At 35.2% G+C, this 22,520-nt stretch overlaps 2 protein-coding genes across 7 annotated transcripts in view; both read right to left on the reverse strand.

Annotated features, from left to right (window-relative positions):
• The window catches only part of LOC145937177 (cyclic nucleotide-gated channel alpha-3), a 163,600-nt gene that overhangs the window by 50,442 nt on the left and 90,638 nt on the right, over positions 1-22,520 (reverse strand). For all 5 annotated transcript variants that reach the window (XM_083040087.1, XM_083040089.1, XM_083040091.1 and 2 more), the window contains 2 exons: positions 22,252-22,506; positions 20,609-20,739 (listed from right to left, as the gene is read on the reverse strand). In XM_083040087.1, the coding sequence (XP_082896213.1) occupies positions 20,609-20,739; positions 22,252-22,506 (386 nt within the window). The remainder of the gene's footprint in view (positions 1-20,608; positions 20,740-22,251; positions 22,507-22,520) is intronic.
• On the reverse strand, positions 2,771-6,386 carry LOC145937242 (uncharacterized). Of its 2 annotated transcripts, none has more exons than XM_083040180.1 (7): positions 6,322-6,386; positions 6,199-6,250; positions 5,916-6,034; positions 5,334-5,793; positions 3,963-4,455; positions 3,289-3,459; positions 2,771-2,942 (listed from the first exon to the last, which is right to left on the reverse strand). In XM_083040180.1, the coding sequence occupies exons 3-4, from the start codon at positions 6,001-6,003 to the stop codon at positions 5,435-5,437; spliced, it is 447 nt and encodes a 148-aa protein (XP_082896306.1). In that variant the 5' UTR covers positions 6,004-6,034; positions 6,199-6,250; positions 6,322-6,386; the 3' UTR covers positions 2,771-2,942; positions 3,289-3,459; positions 3,963-4,455; positions 5,334-5,434. The 2 variants fall into 2 exon arrangements, with proteins under 2 accessions (XP_082896306.1, XP_082896305.1); XM_083040179.1 differs by having other exon boundaries at positions 3,838-4,455.

The raw sequence follows: 22,520 nt of genomic DNA on the forward strand, positions 1-22,520 counted from the left end.
GTAAGTTCCCCTATGCGTTTACTCCCCGTTCTTGTAGCGCTTCAACGTTCGAATAAAGTGGTATTATGCACATATTACATTGCAGTTACCACTCGGCTATGTCTCGAGTATCAAAGTAACTTGAGCTTTACAAGATAGAACTTTACAGATACGTATTAAATGATTAACGTGCGTATAATATATAATCTCCTTTCGCAAGTATAGAAAGATAAGAGATGATTTTCACATAAAATACTTTGATCTTAATTTTAATATATGACAGATTCTTTGGAAGATCGAAATTTTAATCAACTGCAATATAAAGAAGTTAATAGTTTTCAAATTAGATGCAATAAAAAATAAAGAATTTCTTGTGCATGAATATCATACAACGTACAACTATCCGAACTTTATTTCATTCGTAATTGTGTCATTTGGCTGCTACCACACGTTGGCCGTAAGTCATATGCAGAAAGCGCTTGATGATGATAGTAAGAAATATCTTTAGAACTTTAATTTTATTTGAAACAACCGGCATGATGTGTAAAGTGGAACTATCAAGGCTGTGAATGATCGACACAGCATAATAAAATACCAACGAGCTCGACGTGCACATTTTGCAATGAATTCTGCTTATAGCAGAACGTAAAACATTTATCTACTCATAAAAAATTTTCCGCTCAAATTTTATCTACAATTTCCATCGTTCGGCATGTGCCGTTAAGTAAGAGAAGCAAATATTTACAATAATATATTCCGCAAGCTAGTAAGCATTTCATTTATATAATGATCATTACAAGCTTAATATAATTTAAATAGCATAATTTAAAGAAAGAGGACGATATATATATATATATATATATATATATATATATATATAATTATGGGCAAGATATATTCAAACATCGTAAATATTTTTCTCTTGTGTAATATAAATTTTCTATATATTAAAAAATTTACATTATATACAAGAAAAAATAGAAAGAAATAAATTTTTAAGAATGTGAAATAACACGTCGATCGTTGATTAACAAAATGTAAAATTTTTGAATATTTTGCAATTATTTAAAGTGATATTTACGATATACATTTTTGGTTTCATTTTTTTTTGCAATATATTACTACCTGTATCACCAATAATGTATCACCCTATCAATATGCCAGAGAAGAGACAGAGTGAAAGTATGTCATATTTCACACGCGTCGACGAACTTGATCAGGTATTGAGAAATCGGCGAACGTGCACTTACACGAAAGTGTCGTCGCAGACGATATAATCTAATAATTCAGGACGGTAGGTTGCGCTACGGCAGAAATTGCAATTTAACCCAATCCGCGAGAGTCTAAGTGGTAATTTCAAATCCAAATGTACCGTCTATTTCGTCCGTCGTAAACGCGCCGCGAAGCCCGTGTCGAAATAGAATGTGTGCTGGTACGCGATAATTTTTTCAATTTCCGGCGTCTCGTTGATTGAAAACGGCGGGTTTTTCTGCCAAGCGAAAATTTTAATATTCGACTTTTATATATCTACTCTAGTTATTATATTAAAAAAAAAAAAAATTAGATCGATACGAGTTTGAAGGATCCCTGAACGCGTACTTTCATTAAATATCCTATTATATCTCTTTTATAATGTTATATGCACGATAAAATAAAACAGCGCTGAATCAGAATGAGGCGAACTGTTACTTCCTCGTATTTGCCTTGCAATCTTACGGAGATGCAAAATGGAGATGCGAATGGGAGACATCACAAGACGGGTGCTCTTTTTAATCAAAGAGCTACCGACGTCTTTCCGCATCGCTTCAACCCACATCACACGGGTAAAGTAATCCTTTATCCGCGAGAGAACGGTCTCGAATGCTCAAAAAGTCGATTCCCTTCTTCCTTTAATGTTTTTGTACGGGTTTTACGGTGACGCGTTTCACGAGGGGTTGTAAAGTCGTTTTAATACTTGTCGTGAAATAAGAAGTCGTTACGCTGAATATCATTTATACAATATCGCGCGATACTTGCGCGAGCTATATATTCAAATATTATGCTAATATCTAGTCATAGTAGAGTCTCTTTAAACTTTAATGACGAGGCAATGTGACAGCGCGTTGCTAACTGCGATCATTAAGTCTATTGCAGAGGATCGAAACATTTTTTTGAACATAATTCCGAGTTCAGGTGTGTAAGAATAAGATTTATGTGACACAATATCTTTCTATACACTTGAGAAAAAAAAAAAAGAAAAAGACAAAGGAGATGGGGGAAGGGAAGATAAGACTATATGCGTATTATATCGCGTTGAGCTAAGGGACCGTTGCTCACTGTCAAAGGATCCCAGAAATTTAATTATTTCTTGAGAAGTAGGCCATGTCGTTCAACAATTCGAATAAATCACTTTTATCTAAAAAATTTACAGAGAAATGCCAAGAAATCGATCCACCCCGACACAACGGTATTTAATATATTACATTTATAGTAATTTCTAGTAGTTTGTAGTAAATGTAATAATTTTAAATATAGTTATAATATTTTCTGTGCATTGTGTAATATTTTTTGGTTGAAAAAAAAAGATTTATAAAACACTGTAAAATGATTTTTCTGAAAAGAAAGATAACTTTTGGAATTTATAATAGAAACCATTAATTTTAAATACTATGTAATTATAATTATTGATCAAATAATATTTATTTAATCGGTCTATGCTAATATTAAAAGAATGAAAAAAAAAAAGAATTATTAGTACAGCAAATAAATTCAAGCGTTTATTGATTTATTATTCAATTTACGTGTTTAGATAGTTTCTTGTTTCGACTACTCATAAGATATGTAATATCATCTTCGAATTAGTTAATTAAACGGGTGTTAACATCGGGATAGAGTGGGTGGGCTACTCAAGCTGTATACCATGTAAACGTAGAGCACGAAAACTGCGGCAAACGTAGCCAATGTAAATACGGCTGTTTGATATCCTGCGAACGAAGAGAAAATAAAGGGGTAAAGGGGAATCGTGCATCGCACAGTTTCCGTATTTAGAAGATCTATATATAATTAGAGTATACATATGCATCAAATTCAATATGTATCTTCTATCGACAAATACGAAACAATTGACATTAATCTTTCGCGCTAAATTCTGTGCGATATAATAAAAAAGAATAGAGGAACAATATCAAGTTTCTCATATAAAAATGTTCTCATAAATTTTGTTCGCGCGTTTCTCTGGCGTGAAATGTGGTTTGGAATAATGTCGCTTGATTGCGAAATATGTCTGGTTTATGATAAAATATTCCAAAAGATTGATGTTTACAATCTCACTTTCGTTTTTCTCCTCGTCAAACTCGGATTCTTCATCGATGGCAACCTCTGCTGAACTGTTCTCTTCTCGCGTTCCTTCGGTCGTTGCAGTTTGTAACGAGGCATTTTCCACGCCATCAGACATTTCTGATTTTATCATCTTGAAATCGACGTTCTGATATTTGATCGATTCTGTAGAAACATATGAGACATTTCAAGCGCGAGTCGCTTCTTTTATTATTTCCAATTCTAATGCAGCGTAAATTTATCGGCCGCAATCAAAATTAATCTATATATATTATAGTGATTGTTAACAACAGATTTTTATCGAAATATTCAATATCGTAAAGTTTATTTACTTCGCACATGATGTGAGATCCTTACTTGCGATCAATTTTTTTCGTGATATAAATATATCGCGATTGTGTGCGTTAATTTTTCTTATAACTTTCAAGATGCAAAGTTAAAATATCTGTTGGTTAATCTGTTGGTTAAGCTGAGAGCTGAGACATTCCTGAAGCATCTAAATCAAGGAAGATAGCTAATAAATATCCCAAAGCGTTACCCAACCTTGCTTCCCAACTATTTCCCGTACTCCGAAACTGCGGGCGATTACACGAGCGACCAGCGTCCAAAGTCGTCGCAGTGATTGACCCGCATAAATTTCGGTTTTGTAATCCCTCCCTCGGATTTACCTTCGTCGTCCGTCATGTTGGCGATCGAAACAATCAGGGCGGAACGATCAGGATCATTTATGCGAGTTTTTTTCGTGGCTGCGTCGATCTCGTTGCCGACTTAACTGGCTCTTCGTCCTGATCTTCTCATCGCGATATAATGGCGTGGAAGACTGGCTGTGGAAAGTTTGTTCAGGACGACTTTGGTGAGTTCATACGTCTCTCTCTCTCTTTCTCTCTCTTTCTTTTTTCCTTTTTTTCTTTTCCCTCTCTCTTCTCTCTTCTCTCTTCTCTCTTTAGGACGGGGGAGCGACCCAGAATCCCCAATTGGGACGCCCTTAATTACTCGAGTAGTTGGCAAATTTACCCTTGTGACTCGCCGTTCTCCCCTTTAATCCATCGTTAAGTCGAAAAGGTATTTCTTTCGTATCTACTTGTTTTTACGAGAAGTTGGGACCGTCTGGAATCGGCTTCACGTGCATCGAATCGGTTTCAGACGACGATATAATTAGGACTATAGAAGAAGTAAAACGATACTGGATTCGAGAAGTATCGAGAGGACTGATGTGAAATGAAAGAAGAGGCTTTCGCAAGCTATAGGGGGGAAGAATAAACAATCGAAGAAGTAATCTATGTTTTAATTAGGAAATTAATATAAAGGCTGTGGAAACTCTCTGAACCATTTTTTAATTTAGTATATACTTAAATGTTACTTAAATGGAAACAGAATACTCAAATATTTTCTCTTGAAAGAACTTATAAAGAGATATGAAAAAAAAATATATATAACATATTTTAAATTTTTCTAAATATTTCTCTGTACAAATCTTTCATGTAAATTAAATGAAATAATTTTACATCTAAAGATTCTCTTATTTAATTCTAAGTTCAGGAGTATTTCAAGATACATAATATATGATTTTTATTATTGCAATGTGTTAGTTTTAATATGCCAGAATTTAATTTTATTAAAAAATACATTAATTAATTTAATAAGATAAGAAAATATTGTTTTAAAGGCAAACAAGAAATTATATTCCTGAAGTTTGTTTTCAGAATTATTTATGTTTTATATATCTCCTTTGTGTTTCTTCATAATCTAACAAAAAATATTTAAGTATTCTACTTTTAGTAACTATAATAATGCTGTATTCACTTAAAGAAATATATATTTAAAAAATTATTGTAAATTTTGAGAGATCAAAGTCATCTGTGTATTACGAGAGATATTTCGTGAAATATTAAAAATTTTTTTCAAAAACATGAGAATATATCGTGATAGCAACCGAAAAAAATGAAGTTAATCGTCGAAAGAGGATTAAACAAATTAATTAAATGAAGTTGCAAGATTGGAAAGGGTTTCATCGTTCACTGGATGTCAAAGGATCTTACTTGGTTGCCCCTCGGGCTATCAAAGCGAATGGAACACTAAATTAGCGTTAAGTATTAATTTTCTCTTCGGCTTTTTGTCCGGGAGAGCTTTAAACTTCGTCTTAGCTATCACGAAACTCTGTATCTGGGATTTCCCGAGGCGCGCGTTGATTCTCGGCTTTCGTTTCCTGACCGTCAACCGACAATTCTGGAACATCAGCTTGTCGGGTCTGGACAAGCGTCTCGGGAACTGCCTTCGCCGCTTGCGGGATTTCAGTGCGATTCTCTTGCGCAGCTGCGATCGGTTTCTCGGGAACGACGGCGGCTGCCGCTCGCTCTTCCGGATGTTTATTTCCGGACGCGTGACGCGCTACGGTGCCGGGATTTCCGGCTAAATCCCGGGTCACGTCGACGCCTGATAAAATCGTGGCTTTTTCTATCTTTTTCGAATCGGTACTCTCCCCTTGTTTATGAGGATTTCCTAGAGCCCCGTGATAAAATAATGGTTATAGATTTTGATTTGCCCTGGGATCGTGGACAAAATAATTTTCGACGACAAATATTGTTTGACCCGAGATGTCGCAAAACGGAAATGAGACAAACCTCTGATGCGTTCGGCGTCAAGCTGTCTCGCTTTTAAAAACGCGTCTCTTTTGCAATTGTCCTCTTTGGTGCAACCAATAATAGGCATCGTTTATTCGATTACTTATAGAGACGTACTTCTAACGGAATAAAATATCTTTATGATAATGAGAAAAAACATCGAAACAAATATCTAAGGCTATTATTTTTTGAAGTGCTAATATTCTCCTATTATAAAATGTTTCGTTAATACGTAACTTCTTCACATAAAGATAAACAAAAATTTTACGTCTCATAAACTTACATTGAAGAGCACAAAATGACAACTATTTACTGTCTCGAGGTAAAGTTTCCTTCTAGAAAAATTTTATGTTAGTTAAATCTTTTTTTATCACTATTATGATTAATAAAACGTCAATTATTAAACCTGTTTGCTTTTGCAACATTTGTCTTTTGTGCGTTTTTTCAAAGTCGTTGACTCTTCAATGTTCTTACAATTCTTGCGATGATCACAACCTTTCGCAAGTTTTTCGATAGCCTTGATATGAATAAAAATACGAATAAAAAAGTAATAAAATATCTATTGTATATGGTTTCGATGTGTAATTATATTCAAGTTAAGTTGTGTGTGTGTGAAATTTAACTCTGCTTGCGAAAACAAGGAATAATAGAACTATAATTTGTGCTAACAATAAAGCCGATTGATCAAAATTGCAACTATGTATTCTGTTTTAACGTAACTTTTAGAATTAATATTAAGTATAACATTATACGTATAAATAGCAGTACATAAATAAAAACTTCCATATATGATGGAAGTTTTTATTTATGTATTGCTATTTATACGTATAATGTTATACTTAATATTAATTCTAAAAGTTACGTTAAAACAGAATACATAGTTGCAATTTTGATGTATGCTTTTGATATTCCATCATATATGAAAGTTTTTATTTATGTACTACTATTTATTAATATCGTAAAAAAACATATACCTATATAATATTTGAAGTTTAATATTGATAGGTTTTTTTTCAGATGATATATTTTATCGATAGATGAATAATTTACGAAATAGCTACAAATTAAAAAAAAATTCAGAATTAAAAAAACATAATTGATTTTTCAGCCGGATACGAGAATAAAGAATGCTACTATTGACCTAGATCTTAAAAAGTCTCAAACACTCTGGTCGAACGAGAGCAAAATCATTCGCGCGTTTTTACTGGCGTTCGAGTACAAGAGGAACATCATCGGCGAGAGATTTCGGTAATTACGCACGATTAATGTCGGGTCTTCAATCAAATCGGAATTGAGGCAGTGAGGATGGCAAACAAAATTCTCGAGTACGCCCTTAACGTGTACTTCGGACGAAACGGTTTCCGGTTCAGGTGAAGGTCCTCCGGTCGTTTCACGGATCGCCTCTTTCCGTTCTGTCATTCCAAGCGCGCAATTTTTATCCTAAGAAAGCAATCCCGATCCCTTCAAACCCCCGGCAACCTCTTTTGCGGGAAGATGGAAAATTTTCAAGTGGACTGTGCGCATTTCACGGTTCATTCGCACTAAAAACGCGTTCGGAAAAATATTTCGGAAGTTTCGCGAAACCCGTAACATATATATAAGACTTGTTATCATTCTATGACTACGTATTAAGATAATGTTACAATCGTGTGATATAGTTTTTTTCTTAGATTTTTACGAATGTAGGAAAATTATACTTACTTAATTAAATTGTATGCATATTCTATTCAATAAATATTTTATATAATGTTATTGATTCAACAAGTAACACTTTTCAACGTCAATAATTTGAATTTTTATACTAAAAAAAATTCAGTATAAATTTCGAGGCCGAAACGAAATGTCGATGAATCGCGAAGATACGATCCGTTTTTCTTTTGATCGATAATTTTTGTTTTTGTTAAAATTATGACCAATTTCAGTCAGATATTTCAATATATATGGTGACTTTCGCCTTCTCTCTTTCTCTTTAATTTTTTATGCCGACTATAATTTTCTATAATTTCGAGATTTATTAATCTAATATATCACATTAAGTTTAAACAGGAGATATAAGTTAGACTGTGACATTTAGCACTAATTGTGCGGACAGCTACATTAGTCTGTAGAGAGATTCCATCGGAAGCATAACGTTGCTGCAATTTGTAATAATGAACGAGTTACGGGACTTATTTCCTATTCATAAATATATAATCTATTATAGAGATGTGTAATATGATAGAAAGTAGAATTGACCGGAGTAATAATCTCGTTTTACTCGTTAATTGATGCAATTTGATTTGCGTTTGCGTTCGCGAATGTCCAAAGTTAACGAGTCGCGCAGCTTTGTGCGTGTAACAGAGTGTAATGAATCGAGACACGTTAGAATACTCCAATGATCGAATGATCGAAATTACCGTCGCCCGACGGTAAAACACGCGTGCGCTTGTTGCGCGACCGCAACCGATTAATCGTTAATTAATTAACTATTACCATTTTGATCACCCGGGCGAAATAATGCGTGAGATAACCGTCACGGCTTTGCGCTTGTAACGATTCGATTGTTAATTCTCGTGAAATGTTAGGCAAATTTAACATTTCACTCGACGCGAAATGTATATGTACGCATCGATTCACTAAGAAAAAAATATTAATTACAATTATATATGATGATATAATTTTGTCGATTAACGACGTATCTTTAACAGAGTGGAACAAGATTAAATTATTATATGCAAACATTGAGGCAGAATAAATATGAAAACATATTTTAATATTTTACTTTCGTATCACACTGACACTTTAATCGTAATAATATTATTATGATCGAATTTACGTTCAAAGACAATCATAGATCATTCGCCTGTACAATCTGCGCCAATTTTACGCGTTTAATGAAATATTAATTATTACTTGATTCATTACAATTTGTGAATTACACACACAGAGAAATTATCTTGTTTCAGAGATAATAATAGAACCTCTCATAATCGTGCTCGCAAGAAGAGATCACGTAGAATATTCGCGCTGATGAAATTGCATACTATACAATACCCAGCTTTTATTTTAGCCAGGTAGAGTAATTAGTGTCCTCATTTATAAATATATTTCATGGAAGTTTTAAAATAAAAATATTCTTGTTCCTTTTATATGTGCTTTTATATAAAACGTAACTATTCCTTCATTTACCGTAGAATCTTGTTTTATATATCAAAGAAAAGGCTAACATGTCCATTCATTTAGTTGGAAGCTTTGTGAACGTCGATATTCCTGGCCTCGTTAACTTTGCTCGTTAGTATTAAAATAAATAAATAAATAAAATAGCGATTATCCCAATGCATATTATTTAATTTAGACAATCGTAATTTGTTAGACCTTTATAAATGTGCATTAAACGAAAAAAAAAAAAAAAATTTTATAGAAGAAAAAATATCTATATACACACGCGCGGCTGTCAACTTTCGCGCTAATTCAATTTTGCACACGTCTATTTCCGTGCATCGCGCACAACGTGAGAACAATATCAGTCGCGTCGATCGACATTTCAGCGTTAACGGGCGGCGCTTTCGGTAACTGACGGGAAACGTCGTCGTGTTTATAATTCATGCGAAGTGCAGCCGCCGTGAAACGGAACGCGCCGAAGCGAGCGTGCTAAAATCCGATACAATTAACGCGCGCGATGAGTTTTAACATCGTTTTCCAGCCGGCCGGCTGGCCGGCCGGCCGCGGGATTAACGTACCGCGCAATTTGGAGCAATACATTACCCTTAAGTACACCCTCGGAGCATCCTCGTCGACGGGTCGGACGAGTGCGCGATTTTATAAAATTAACGCCCGTTATACGGATTGCTTCGACTTGCGCGACGAACAACATCATTGCTCTTCAATTAAGCGGTACTTGTCACTCGCTGATGCTATTTCGAGTGTCTGTGTAGCTCGGCGCCTTTACATAAGAGAGACACCCTCCTCCCAACTCCTTTCTGCTCCGAACGAGAATGCTCGAATGCGGAGTATTTGTTTTAAAGCGTCCTTCTTCGACGAGATATTCGCTGACAAAACTTTCGATAAACGATACTTTGTGCGAATAACGTGTCATTATGTGTCTCTGTGATATCTGAGATGTCGTGTGAAAGTATATCTGTTTACCCGATAGTTTGGACACACATTCTTTTTCCAAAGTAATTTTAGGTGACCTTAATCACACGTTTATACGAGCGTTGTAAGATAATAATACGATGAGAGAGAGTATTTTACGGATAGAAACGCTCAGCCCATCAACGCTGAGCTAATATACACATACACGGGTATAACTACATATCGAAGGAATTAATGAGGATGAAGAGTCGTGGGGTTGCGCACAAAGGAATATTCATAAGCAGGACGTTGTATCACACGATCGAGCAATAAATGTTGAATTATCAGGCGACACGATGCCGAGAACCTCTCGGGTCGCAAATGCGACAGCACGGTTTGGGACGTGTCGCAAATGCGGAGATACCGTTCGCTCGCTAGACGCGATATTCCGCATCTCTGTCGCATCTCAGGCCCTATTAATGTGTAGCGAGTATAACTCCGGGATAATATCCTCTGCCGCGTCTGCTTCCCTTGACCGCCCTTCTGGCGATGAACATGAAAACGCTCGAGGCTCTGTGCGTACGTCCAGTTGTCTGTTTATGTCCAGTTATTTCGCAGACGAGATATGTCGAAATACCCGAGGAAATTACCGAGTTTATCGATATATCGCAATGGACGATTATTTCACATTTTGAAAATATTGTCCCCGTATTTCGCGCTATCGATGTAAATCACTTTTACAGGTAAATTGCTCGTAATTAATTACTGGAAATTAATTAAGTGATTTTTTTGTGTCATGCTTAATAATGTCTTCTTTGGAAAACGTGAGAATAAACTATTGAGCAGACTGCTTCCTTTCACAAAAACAGGAGAAAAGTAGATTTCAGTAAAAGCTCGCTAGACTACAAACAAAGATTTCATCCTATCAATGATTTCCCTTTCACAATCTTTACAATTATTGTATTGTGTTTGTTCGGGGGAGGGGAGGGGGAGAGATATCTCCATCGCGCAGAACGTTAGTTAAATACTTTACAAATGCTACGTGCTAGCAATTGCAACTTCGTGCAACAGCTTTGCCGACGCGAATCCAATAAAGCCGCTCTACTGTGATGAGTAGACAGTCGGTGGCTTAACGATTACGAAGTATCGGCTACGTGCCCTTAAGCCCGGCGTAATGACACTGCGACATTGCGGGGGGTTGTTGCAGCAGGGTTACGGCGGGAAGGGGGGCTGTATGCGCTGTGGTCGCCATATATTATTCAGACGCGTGGACCAGTTCGCGCGCCATGTAACACGATCGTTACGGTCTCGTAAAACCGTCTCCTCCGCCAGCTCGGTCCAACTTTTTTTCGCGATCCGACGTGTCAGAGCCAACGATTGGGATCATCCCCTTTGACTCAGCCGTAGACGGGCGATGTAATTTATTCCTAGCGAAATGTAGCCGAAGATATTCCCTTCTCTCTCTCACCCCATCTTCGACTTTTGTAACGTATGTCACTCTGATCTAGACGCAATGTCGCGAATCGCAATACAGTCACGAGGGGGAAGAAAGAGGAGTTGCTTAATATAGTAATTGATTTTTTTTTTTTTTTTTACACAACTCGTTTCTTTTAACCGAGGAAAACCGGCGGAAATTTAGTTATCAGCAAAAGATGGAAATGTAATTTGGGACAAAACTTTTAGCGAGAGCGTAATATCTCCTGAAAATCGTTTTCCGCTTTTTCCAAAAAAGACTGCGAGCTCACCAAATAGAGTCAGCCGGTCAACGGACACAATGTAATTTGAAACATTCATTTTGCACACATCACTCGCTCACTTTAGCAAACCGGAAACGTTAAGTTTACGTTGCCAAACACGATCATAGTAGCGTATATTTCATTGTTTGCTAAAGAAAAAATTATGTAAACTTTAAATAATTAATTTATGAATTATTTCTCCGGATATAAAAGGAAGAGAGAGTTTTTTCGTTAGATTATATAAAAATTTTTTGAACGAAATAAAATAAAAATATCAGAATTACTTTTCGAGCGAAATAAAATATCTAGGGAAAAAATTCTTCCTTCCCTCTTCGCGAGAGAACCCGGTTTAATCTTTACTTTAATCTCTTTCGCACCTCTCACGCGTCGTTCGAGTATCTCTCCGCGCTATAAATGACAGCTTTCAAGCTTTTGCACTTCACACAAAAACTTTATGCTTTCGCGTTGTAACTTGAACTTTTACGTGGGTTTTCAAGGGTAATAAACGACGATGATCTCAATTCTCCGTTTGATATATATTAATTACTCACAGCAGGATGAACCGACGTAGCACAATTACCAAGCGTCCGCAGCTTTACTTCGGTCTAAAAGGGTTAAATCTATAGCATCATTAATTACTCCCTTCGCGGAACGCGCGCGTATTTTAATGACGAAGTTAATTACATCTCTTCACGTGTCGGTGCAAGACGTTTGACCGTGTGATTCACGTTAAAATTTTAACATGTATGTAGGTTTAATTTAATCCCGCCAGTGTCTGTCATCTCACCTCATCTTTACCGAACCGAGGGATGAAGGGCTTTCTACACGGGAAAATAAAATAGTAGCGCAAAGTAAAATCGATTAACGTAAAGACTGTCATTTCATATTTCATAACATATATATATAATGTAATTAATTAGCTTGCGTTCTTTTAGTAATACAATTTTTATCCAACACCAGCTTCGCGCTTATATCACGTTTATTATATATTTGAAAATATATACGTATATAAATTGCATTTACGCAACGTTGCACAAAGAAGAACGCAAATTGTTTGAGATCGACAAAAACTGGGGTAATTTCGCGAATTGTGTGGCAATTGTGCGGCACTTTAAATCGAATGTTCGTCGCAAAGTTTTCTTCCGCGGTTCGCCTCAAACGCTGCGCATGTGTGTGTATGTATGTGTATGTATAACGTTTCAAAGCTTATAGTTTAAACTAAAGCTGTATTCATGCCGGGAAAGTACTACTATGTGCCAACCTATCGAGTAACCGCAACCATAATTGTGCGGCTCGCGTTTGGCGCTCTCCTTGTTACGGCGCCCGTAACCATCATATTTCCAACTCGCGACGCTTGTTCGACGTAATTCGCATAAATCGATTGTGTCACATTTGTTACGAACCGCCCGTCCAACCGCTGTCATTTACGACGCGAGAACAGCTGACAAAGGGGAAAGCCCTTTCCCGCCTTCTTGCGCGTTTAAAATATGTTCTCCAATGTTTCGTACATATTTTCTTTGAAAACTTTGCAAAATCTTCTGTAAGATGCATGATTCTACAAGTATGTTGCAACTTTTCTCCCAAAGGTTCTTTGATACTTACAATAGCGAGGGTATCTAGTAAATATGCAGATAGCCATGTATCGCTTATATTATATGCATGTATATGTATACGATACGCTTGTAGCTGCTTTGTGAGAAGCGGCTTCTAATATAACTACATACATGGTTATCGATGGTTTATTTTAATAAAGAGGCTTTTTCGTGAGCGTATGGGTTTCAAAGCAGTTTTAAAAATATGTTAACAAAGAGTTGCACAAGATATTTGTAAAACCGTATTGACTTTACTATAATTTCTATATATTTTTTTTTTAAATAAAGAGTTTGTATATATGTATATATGGTAGATTTTATATCTTATACATCAAATTTTTTATTATCTCAAATTATCTTAAAATAAAAAATATTTTTAATTTTTACAATCTAAATAATGTAAATGGCAAAATACATAATTATACAGTAAATCGTTATCACGATATTTTCGAATAATAATAAATAACGTGAAGCAATGTGTAGTATTCAACCCGTAAAGTAAAAATAGAAAGTGGGGGATAGAAACACGTACACACATTTCTTTTATTGGTATCAAATCAGCTGTAATTAAGGAGGTTAACTTACGATATCAAACCTGCGACAGATATTCGAAGTATCATTCAAGCACAGAACTATCTTTCGATTTAGAAGTATACTTGCGAGCTTTCTGTGTTCAAAGTATACGGAATTTAATTTCAAAGCTTATACTTTGATCTAATGCTGCGCGCCCGTCATTAGGCAATGAAGCTGAGTAACGGCCGCTCCCGAAATTACAACATCAAAATTACTGGCCTAATGTATCAGAAGACGACTGAAGTAATTAAGGAAATTGATGTTGCTCCGCCCTTGGTAGCTCGTAAAATACATCGACTAAATTATGACGCCGCGTATGCCGGATGAACTTTGAGCTTCGCAGTTCAACAGTTCGAAGAAAGTTTCTTATCTTCCCATTTCACGTCGCATAAAAGAAATTAATCCTTATACGCGAAACCGATATCGGCAACAGCAGCGTTTTACGATCGCGTTCCGATGAATTAAAGCGCATGCGATACGTGGTCTGTCGAAAATAACGGTTGTGCCTCGGTACATCGATATTACTATTGTAATAGGATGGTACAATAGACCAAAATTAATATTGATTCCGTGCCACGCAACTGTACGCTGCGTGGATCAATGTATACCCTCGAAATTCCCGAAATGGTAATTTACCGCTTCTCGATTTACCTTATTCGGCTAATTTCATAAAATCAACGCAAGTCTGCCCCTCGTCGTTTTCCGCGTGGTTCCGCATTTTACCTCAGGGTTCTCTGCCGGTCTGCCATCCAATTATCTTAACTAATCTCGGGGAGAGGCCGGTAGCAGCTAAGTAATTTACAGTGATACTTTTTGCTTTTACTGCGTACGATATGCGCGTGATGATTTATGTCAAATTCTTTTTTACATTAACGAAGCAAGGGTCGTAACCATATCTATCTCCCTTCCTCTTTTTCTTTTTTTAGCGGAATAAATTTTGCGTGTATTGTAAAATAACTTAAAATAGGAGAGGTGTGTATTTGTGTGTAGGTGTATTTTTTTAAACGAAGATGGTTATAATCAATCCATAAATTTATGAGTATTTTTGAAAAATTTGAAAATATAATAAAACACAGCTTATTATTTTCATTAATATGTATTGTTTCATTATTAATAATTTTTTGTTTGTTATTGCTTTGCTATTTACAATTTTTCATTTCATTTGCGCATATAAATATGCATGAATCTATGCGCATGAATTTGTGGACTAATTTTTGTGTAATGTAGAGAATTTATGTTTGACGGAATTAATTTAATTTTTGTACATGTTATTTTTTACTATACACACACACATACATACACATTCACGATAAAGTTATATCAAAACTTTCAAGAAAGTTCCAATTAACTAAACTTTGTTTCGAATATTTTGTTATACTTTGTTAATATCTCTTGTAAAAAAGTAATATATATTTGATATTTACCGATTTTATAACAAATTAGAACAAGTTTCAATTTCGCGTAATTAATGGTTGCTGTTGCGTAACGAGAATGTAATGCATGCAGCTCTCTCTCTGCGCGAAAGGGAACAAAGCGACGATCAACATCTAGAGGGAATTAAGTACATGTATATGCTGATGTGTAATGTATGCTCTGTAGACAGGGTAGTCGCGATTTCTCTCAGGTAATACGTCGCAAATGCAACAGAATATGTAAGCAGACATGCATAATATCGAAAATGGTATTTTTATATAAGTCGTGTTACTTTAAAAAATATACTTTAAAATATATATATATATATAAATTTAGCAAATGCTAATCCACAGAGTTCTGTTTACATCCTGTTGAGGCTAACTTTATTCGAACAGTCGTTGGCAGGCTGGTAATAGCTTTTGCTATCTCTTTTCTTGTATAGATTTAATCTCTTTCCCTTTATGTCCTTACATGCGTATATATTTCGCGTCGGAGAGAAGTTGCATAGTCGATAAACGCGTTTCACAAGTTTTAAACACGCTCCTTTTAGATGACCGTCTATGCTCGCGTTAACGAGGGTTCACCATGCATCGTTATTTTCAATTAACTCTCAGCGCGTAACACGCTAATGAACTATTTAACGACGGGCAATTAAAAGTGAACTTCATGGACATGGCGACACGGGCGGCTAAAATCACGAGAGTTTTGCACCGATACTCCATAGGGACGGACAATATTCGTGCGGGCAGTATCTAAATCGTCGCGTGTAAACTCCCGCGAACTCACCGACGTACCTATAACCGCTTAATGATGGCCAATTGTAAGGCGAACCATGGCGAACACATTATGTCGTAAGTCTGGCAAATTAGAAAACTTTTCGAATAAACGTAGCACCGCGCTTTCAGAAATAAATTGTTGACAGCGCATTTATACAACGACAGCGCTGAAAATAGAGCTTGACGAATTATTTTTTAGCAAGTTTCTCATTCGCGAAGCATTGCCCATTACTTCTTCTTCGTGAAGAATATCTACATATGCTACTATATGTATAGCGAGAAATAGTTAATTTTATTTTTTACGCACGGGTCTATTTATAGCCACTTTGACGAGATATCTTACCGTATAAATGTATTACATTTTTATCTTTGCATCGCTCATGTGTTTCCTTATTTTTTTTTTACAGATAAATAATTTTCTTTGTTCTATTCCTATTCTATAAGCAATCTGATGAATTCACTATTGTTGTACATAAATGCACCAGGGCAATAACGATTTCGTGTTGCACGTAACGAAATATCGTGTAGCTGAAGGCGAACGCTAGTGCGCGGAATTAGAAGAAATTCTATTCCGTTTCATATTTAATCACCGACGTTCCCGCCGGAAGCAGTTTAATTCCGCGGGGAAAATTGTAAAAGTAAAGAGCGCCCGGGGGTCATTACCGTCCAATCCTCCTATATTTTATATTTCTACGAGTCCTGTGGGGATTAATACTATAAATATAATTTATAATATTAATTCCCATTTCGCAATTTTGTTTTACATCGTAAATAAAAATCCTCCCCCTGGAGTGCAACGAGTCTAATTTATAGTAGGGTACGTAGGGAGATATACGTAAGGAGATTTGATAATGATAATATCATTTTAATTTGCTTTTATGATTACTTGTCGGAGAGAGTAAAATTTATACCGAATCTTCCTCTTTTGAAATTCAATTGCAGTTTCTTTTTTCATGTTTCAATGCACCGATCGAACTCGTAAAAGTGGTTTCTTAAACTCTTATCGTAACATTTCCATTATTTCATTATTTCTGTAATGTTGTTTCCGATCTACCAGAAAACTTTTACGATCTTTTATTCAGATATGAGTAATTTTCTCTCGTGGATTCGTATTACATATATGAGATAAATTGTTAGGTTAATGTATGATTATACTTCAGTAAATTCGATGCCACATTATCAATTATATTACTCAATTTGACTTGGCAAATTAAAAGTTCTAAAAATATTAATTTTACGGATATTTCCTTTTTTAAAAAACTTTTTAATATTCTTATTTTTTGTCTGGAATTTAACGGCTTACTTCATACGAGATAATTAAAGAGAATAAAATTATCGTATAAGAGCATGGAACTGAAAAATTATCCGTTTAACAGAAATGTTAATTTGATATAACGAAATTTTATATCAAATGAATTCGAGCGCATACAAAAATTAGAGAAGTAAGATAATGATTACTTCGTCAGCCGAAAATCAACACACATGCCATATAAATCTCTCGCGAAATTATTAAATTAATGTACCTCGTATCGGAATCATACGGAAGTTAATCAATATTGACACCTTATCGGCAAAGTAAATAGGTCAAGTTATACATGTAAATCTCACACTGTAATCAATTAAATTAAATTTGTACCGTGTTAAGTAATAACATTTTTAAGAATAATCAGACGTGTGTTTATGATTGCAATTTTCATTGTGTACTTTCAATAATAACAGATCTTTTCTATGTATTTAGGAACAGTGATCACAGAAAGTTATTTTCTTTTTGCTTGTGTGTTTGTAATGCAATCATGCGTTATTGGCGTTGCAGTAATAAACAACGTTGCAATAAATAATAATATTTATTGACAGATAATTATCGAATATACAATTTCTTTGCAAATTGTTATCCTTTCGCGGCATTTTATTCATTTTGTCGCCATAAGAATTGAAAGTACAATGAAAATGCAATTTAGTTTTCTCTCACATAGAAACATTTAATTTTTCTTTATGAAACGTTGATTGACATTTCCATTACATTTTGCAATATTAAGAGATAAGGAATCACGACTTATGCGTATACGATGCAATGAGATTTTATATATGCGTTTACTTTTATAGCAGTATAATTTTTCGTTTTAAAACTATTGTTTAATATCGATATGAATGTGTATAAATCGATATTAAAATGAAATAAATATTAGAATTAAAATTAACGTGTGTGTGATTTTTTCAAATCGTAAATTTTCACCACATTCTTACATCATTATGTCAAGTAAATTTTCCATAAATATGTGGAGATAACGCGAGTGCGCGCTCTGCCTCTTCAACGAATCCCGAGACCGTTATTAAACATCGATTCTATCAGTTTTCCTTGCTCTACGAGGGTCAAGGGATTTACAAACCCTTTAGAAAGGATCTTAATCGGTGAGATAGAAGCCATAATTGTGACAAATGCTATTTCCACATCTTTCACTATCGAGATATTATATATAATGCGTTCTTTTTATGCGTGTTTAAACGCTGATTCTATTAGAAAAAAAAATTAAGTGCATCAGTAATAAATAGCAAATAAAATAAATTTAACTGTTATGTTAAATTCAATTTTGTCAAATGTTTTAGGATGAAACATCCAGATAGATTTTTCTTATTTTTTCAAACAGAAAGGTAGAAGATATAAAGCTATAAAATAATATTGTAAAATATCCTAGTAAAAATATCCTATACTTTACGGTAATCGAACGCCGCAAGAAGCTTACCTGTACAATGGATTTCTCGGTTATATCTTTCACAGTTCTGGCGTGCGATACAATGCCAAGGGAAGCTACAAGCGTCGACGGTTATTGTTGTAACAGGATGTGTCGCGCTTTAGCGGAACGAAAGTCGCGTTAATCCAGGAGTACTCGCTTAAATTCGATTAACGTTAACCTTGCAAATGCCATTTATACACTAATCGCATATGTCAGTTAAGATCGGAAATTCCGCAAATAATCGATTGAGGCTTATCGTTGTTATTTTGTAAATAATATTATGTTTGATTGATTTATGTAAATCAATCGTTAATCTAATTAATTCTTTTTGCATTTTAATTTATATTTATATTATTATAATAAAATAATTACTGCAATAAAACAAATACAATTTAATACACGTAATAACATGTAAGAAAATAGTATTGCATTATATTGCAGTAAATTATTTTGTATGTACGTTTATATAAAATTAATTATTACATGAACATGTCTGAACAGAAATAATTTAAGCGCGTTTATACGCGATCTGTTGCAAATTATTTAAGAAATAATCATATGTAAAAATATATATATATATATATACATATATATATATATGGAGGAGGAAGAGCGGAAAAATTTCGACACGTTAAAAGACACGAAAACGCGAGTACTCGGATTAAAATGATCATTACGCCGATCGCGCGCTCGCTTTTTGTGCCAAAAACGCACCACCGAATCGTGCATTTTGCGGAAAGAGAGCGCGCAGAGAGCGGTCCGGTGAATCGTGAAATAACGAAGGTGTAAGGGCGGAAATGCGAACGCGGCGAAACTACGATGCGGCGTAATTAAAACGGGTTTCAGACGCGGAACGAAGTGTCCATTTCCTGCTCGGCGTTAATTGAAAATGCAGTTATTTATCGTGTCCCTTCGCGCGATGGAACGGCACGGAAAGGGCACGGAAGGGCCGAAAGGACAAGGGACGCGGTCCTTCGGGGTGGCGGTTTGCCAAGTCAATATAATCCGAACGACTTGGAACGAGCGGCGAAGGGGTAAAGCCATATTTTACCGTACATTTCGAGAGATACAAAATGCACAACCTTGTATTGTAAAAACTTATTCAGTTGCACAAAAGCTTGAATTACTTACGTTATTGTTTCACATTTGTGCCAAAAGATGTATTTCTTTCTATATATTATATAAATGCACCGAGTAAATTATTTTCACACGAATTTCAGACTTATCTCTTCATTTATAACACAATGACATAGATATTGTTTTCTCATATTCGTAATTCGTGTAATTCCTCCTAGCCAAATCTGTTGTGTCAAGTTAGCTCGTAAACTTTGGAAATAGAAACTCGATTAACACACGCGCTAATACCAGTGTGATACTTTGCGCTCTGATTCACCTTATTCGAGCACTTTGGTTGAGTAACTGCTGCCGTCGTGCAAACGTAGCATATGAACTTAGCGAACTGTCGTGACTTGTTTTACGCGTCGAATGAAAATCATAAATCTCGTTTCGCGCGCCGTAAAGCGTATCACGTGTGCCGAATTATTTACAGTCACGAACTAGGAGATGAATATCTTCGTGAGTTCTCTATTTTTGCTTTTTTCGATATATGGCAGGATTGGAGTAAAATTTCATAAAATACGATCAGAATTCGAGCGCGTCGTAATAAAATTCGACGCTGCTTGTGAATCACAAAAAAGAGAAGAAACGATGGCCGATGTTACTTTGCTTTCGTCGAATAAATTTCGCTCGGAAAGTTGCAAGTACGATCGGCAAGCTAATGTAAAGGAGGTGCATGCGAGGAATTTGAACTTGACTCACCCTGAAACTCCTTCCGCGCCGCGCTGACAGAAGTGACGATGTTTGCGACGTGACCCAGCACAGTTGCGAATAACAGCAGACCGAAGAACAGCTGACAAATCACAAAGAGATATTCGCCCTTACTCCTCGGTCTGAAAAGGAGAACAGAAGAAATATCTATTAACGACTTTTTCGACTAACATGTGCGTTTTCTGCTTCTCACATCACTTTCAAATCCCTTTTAAAGGTAAAGCGACCATTTTACGCAAATATTTTTTAATGCATACTAAGTATAGAATGGAATAGAAATAACAGTTTCTTTAACAATGCAATAAAATGGCACTTTGTACCTTCATTAATTATTTATTCACCGTAGGCGTTGTTTCGAATCAAGTAGGGAATGAAAACTGCTTGCGAACGGAAATTCTTTGTCCAATAAATATATTGAAATGTCGCCAATGTTTTCTTTCCCTTTTATGAATTTCTCTATTTTAATTGCCAACAAAAATATCGATTTATTTACTCGCTATCTGTCGATGCTTTTTGGTTTCCCGTTTATGTGATTCTTGTTTGATTTTAATCAACTTATGTGAGGTAATGATTTTGTATTTCAATAAATATAAACGCAATTAAAATATTCTGTGACTTTCAAACGTAAAATATAACGAATTCAGAAACGGCGAATATACGCAAAGTTAAAATAAACGTTATTAAAGAGAATCGTGATAGTAATCGTGATATATTTTCAATGTTGCATCGCAGAATCTAAATACCGCCAAAAATACATCAATTCGATTATCTGTTTGTTTTTCTGGCAATTTGAGCTGGATATTTTTATTTTGGATGGTTGAATTTGGATATTTCGGGCACGTATTGTCATCGATTTTCGTAAAAGCAACACACTTACGAGGTGTAGATATTGTAGCATTATAACAGAACAGTGACGATTTGTCTATCGTTTTTTATTAAAAATTAAATTTGGAACGTGATTACGTGAATGCGAGAATACGTGCGAAATGTTATGCTTATAGTTAATGATCTCGGACCCTCGTGCACTAGGAGCACGAACGTGATACAAAAAAGAAAAAAATTGTTATTTAACAGTCTCGGGACTGCGTGTGTACTTCATACGTTTTTACTGCAATCTATATGCATATCGATTTAAGTATAATGCATATCATAATAGCGTAAAAGTTACTCGCGTGGTTTTCGTGCAGTTTTTTTGAAAAAAAAAAAAAAAAAAAAATATATATATATATATATATTCTAAAATAATAGCCGGTGAGGGATTATCATGTCAAATTACTGTATAATATGTTTTTCGATGGCGAACATAACAAAATTTCCTTTTTTTCCATTTGTTCCTTTGTATCCGGCACAAAACGAATTTAACATATATCATGTTACATATTTATTTTATATGCAATTGACAAAGTTAAATAAATTTTGTTGTATATAAAAATAAAACAGCATGAATAAAATAAATTTACCTAAACGAATAAAAGTTTGCATATGCATATGTAAATATTATTTTCACGAGATTTCCTTCATGCAACGAGAAAAATTGATCTGATTCTGTCAACAATGTAAAGTAAATTCTCATTCAAGCTTATATACATCCCGTATATGCAATAACATAGGCGCGTAAATAAATAAATAAATACTTGGGCAGATCACCGATGGTCGTTAGGGCAAGAGTACACCAGTAGTAGCTCTGCAGATATTGCTTGACAACGTCCGCCGTCTCGGAGTCGCTGAACACCCAATTCTTACTGCCGAAGCCGTTGTTCTTATGAATAATGTGATAGAGGCATCCGTTCCAGTGAAAGATCACCAGTAAATAATGTATCAAGGAGGTGGAGCGAAACAAATTCGGGTAGTTTGTGTGTCGCTCGGTCCTGTCCATGAACGCCCAGAACCTGCGTCAGAGACG

Source organism: Prenolepis imparis, unplaced genomic scaffold (assembly GCF_030444845.1).
Source record: "Prenolepis imparis isolate NDT839.2.m4 unplaced genomic scaffold, iyPreImpa1.0 SCAF_6, whole genome shotgun sequence".
Lineage (NCBI taxonomy): Eukaryota > Metazoa > Arthropoda > Insecta > Hymenoptera > Formicidae > Prenolepis > Prenolepis imparis.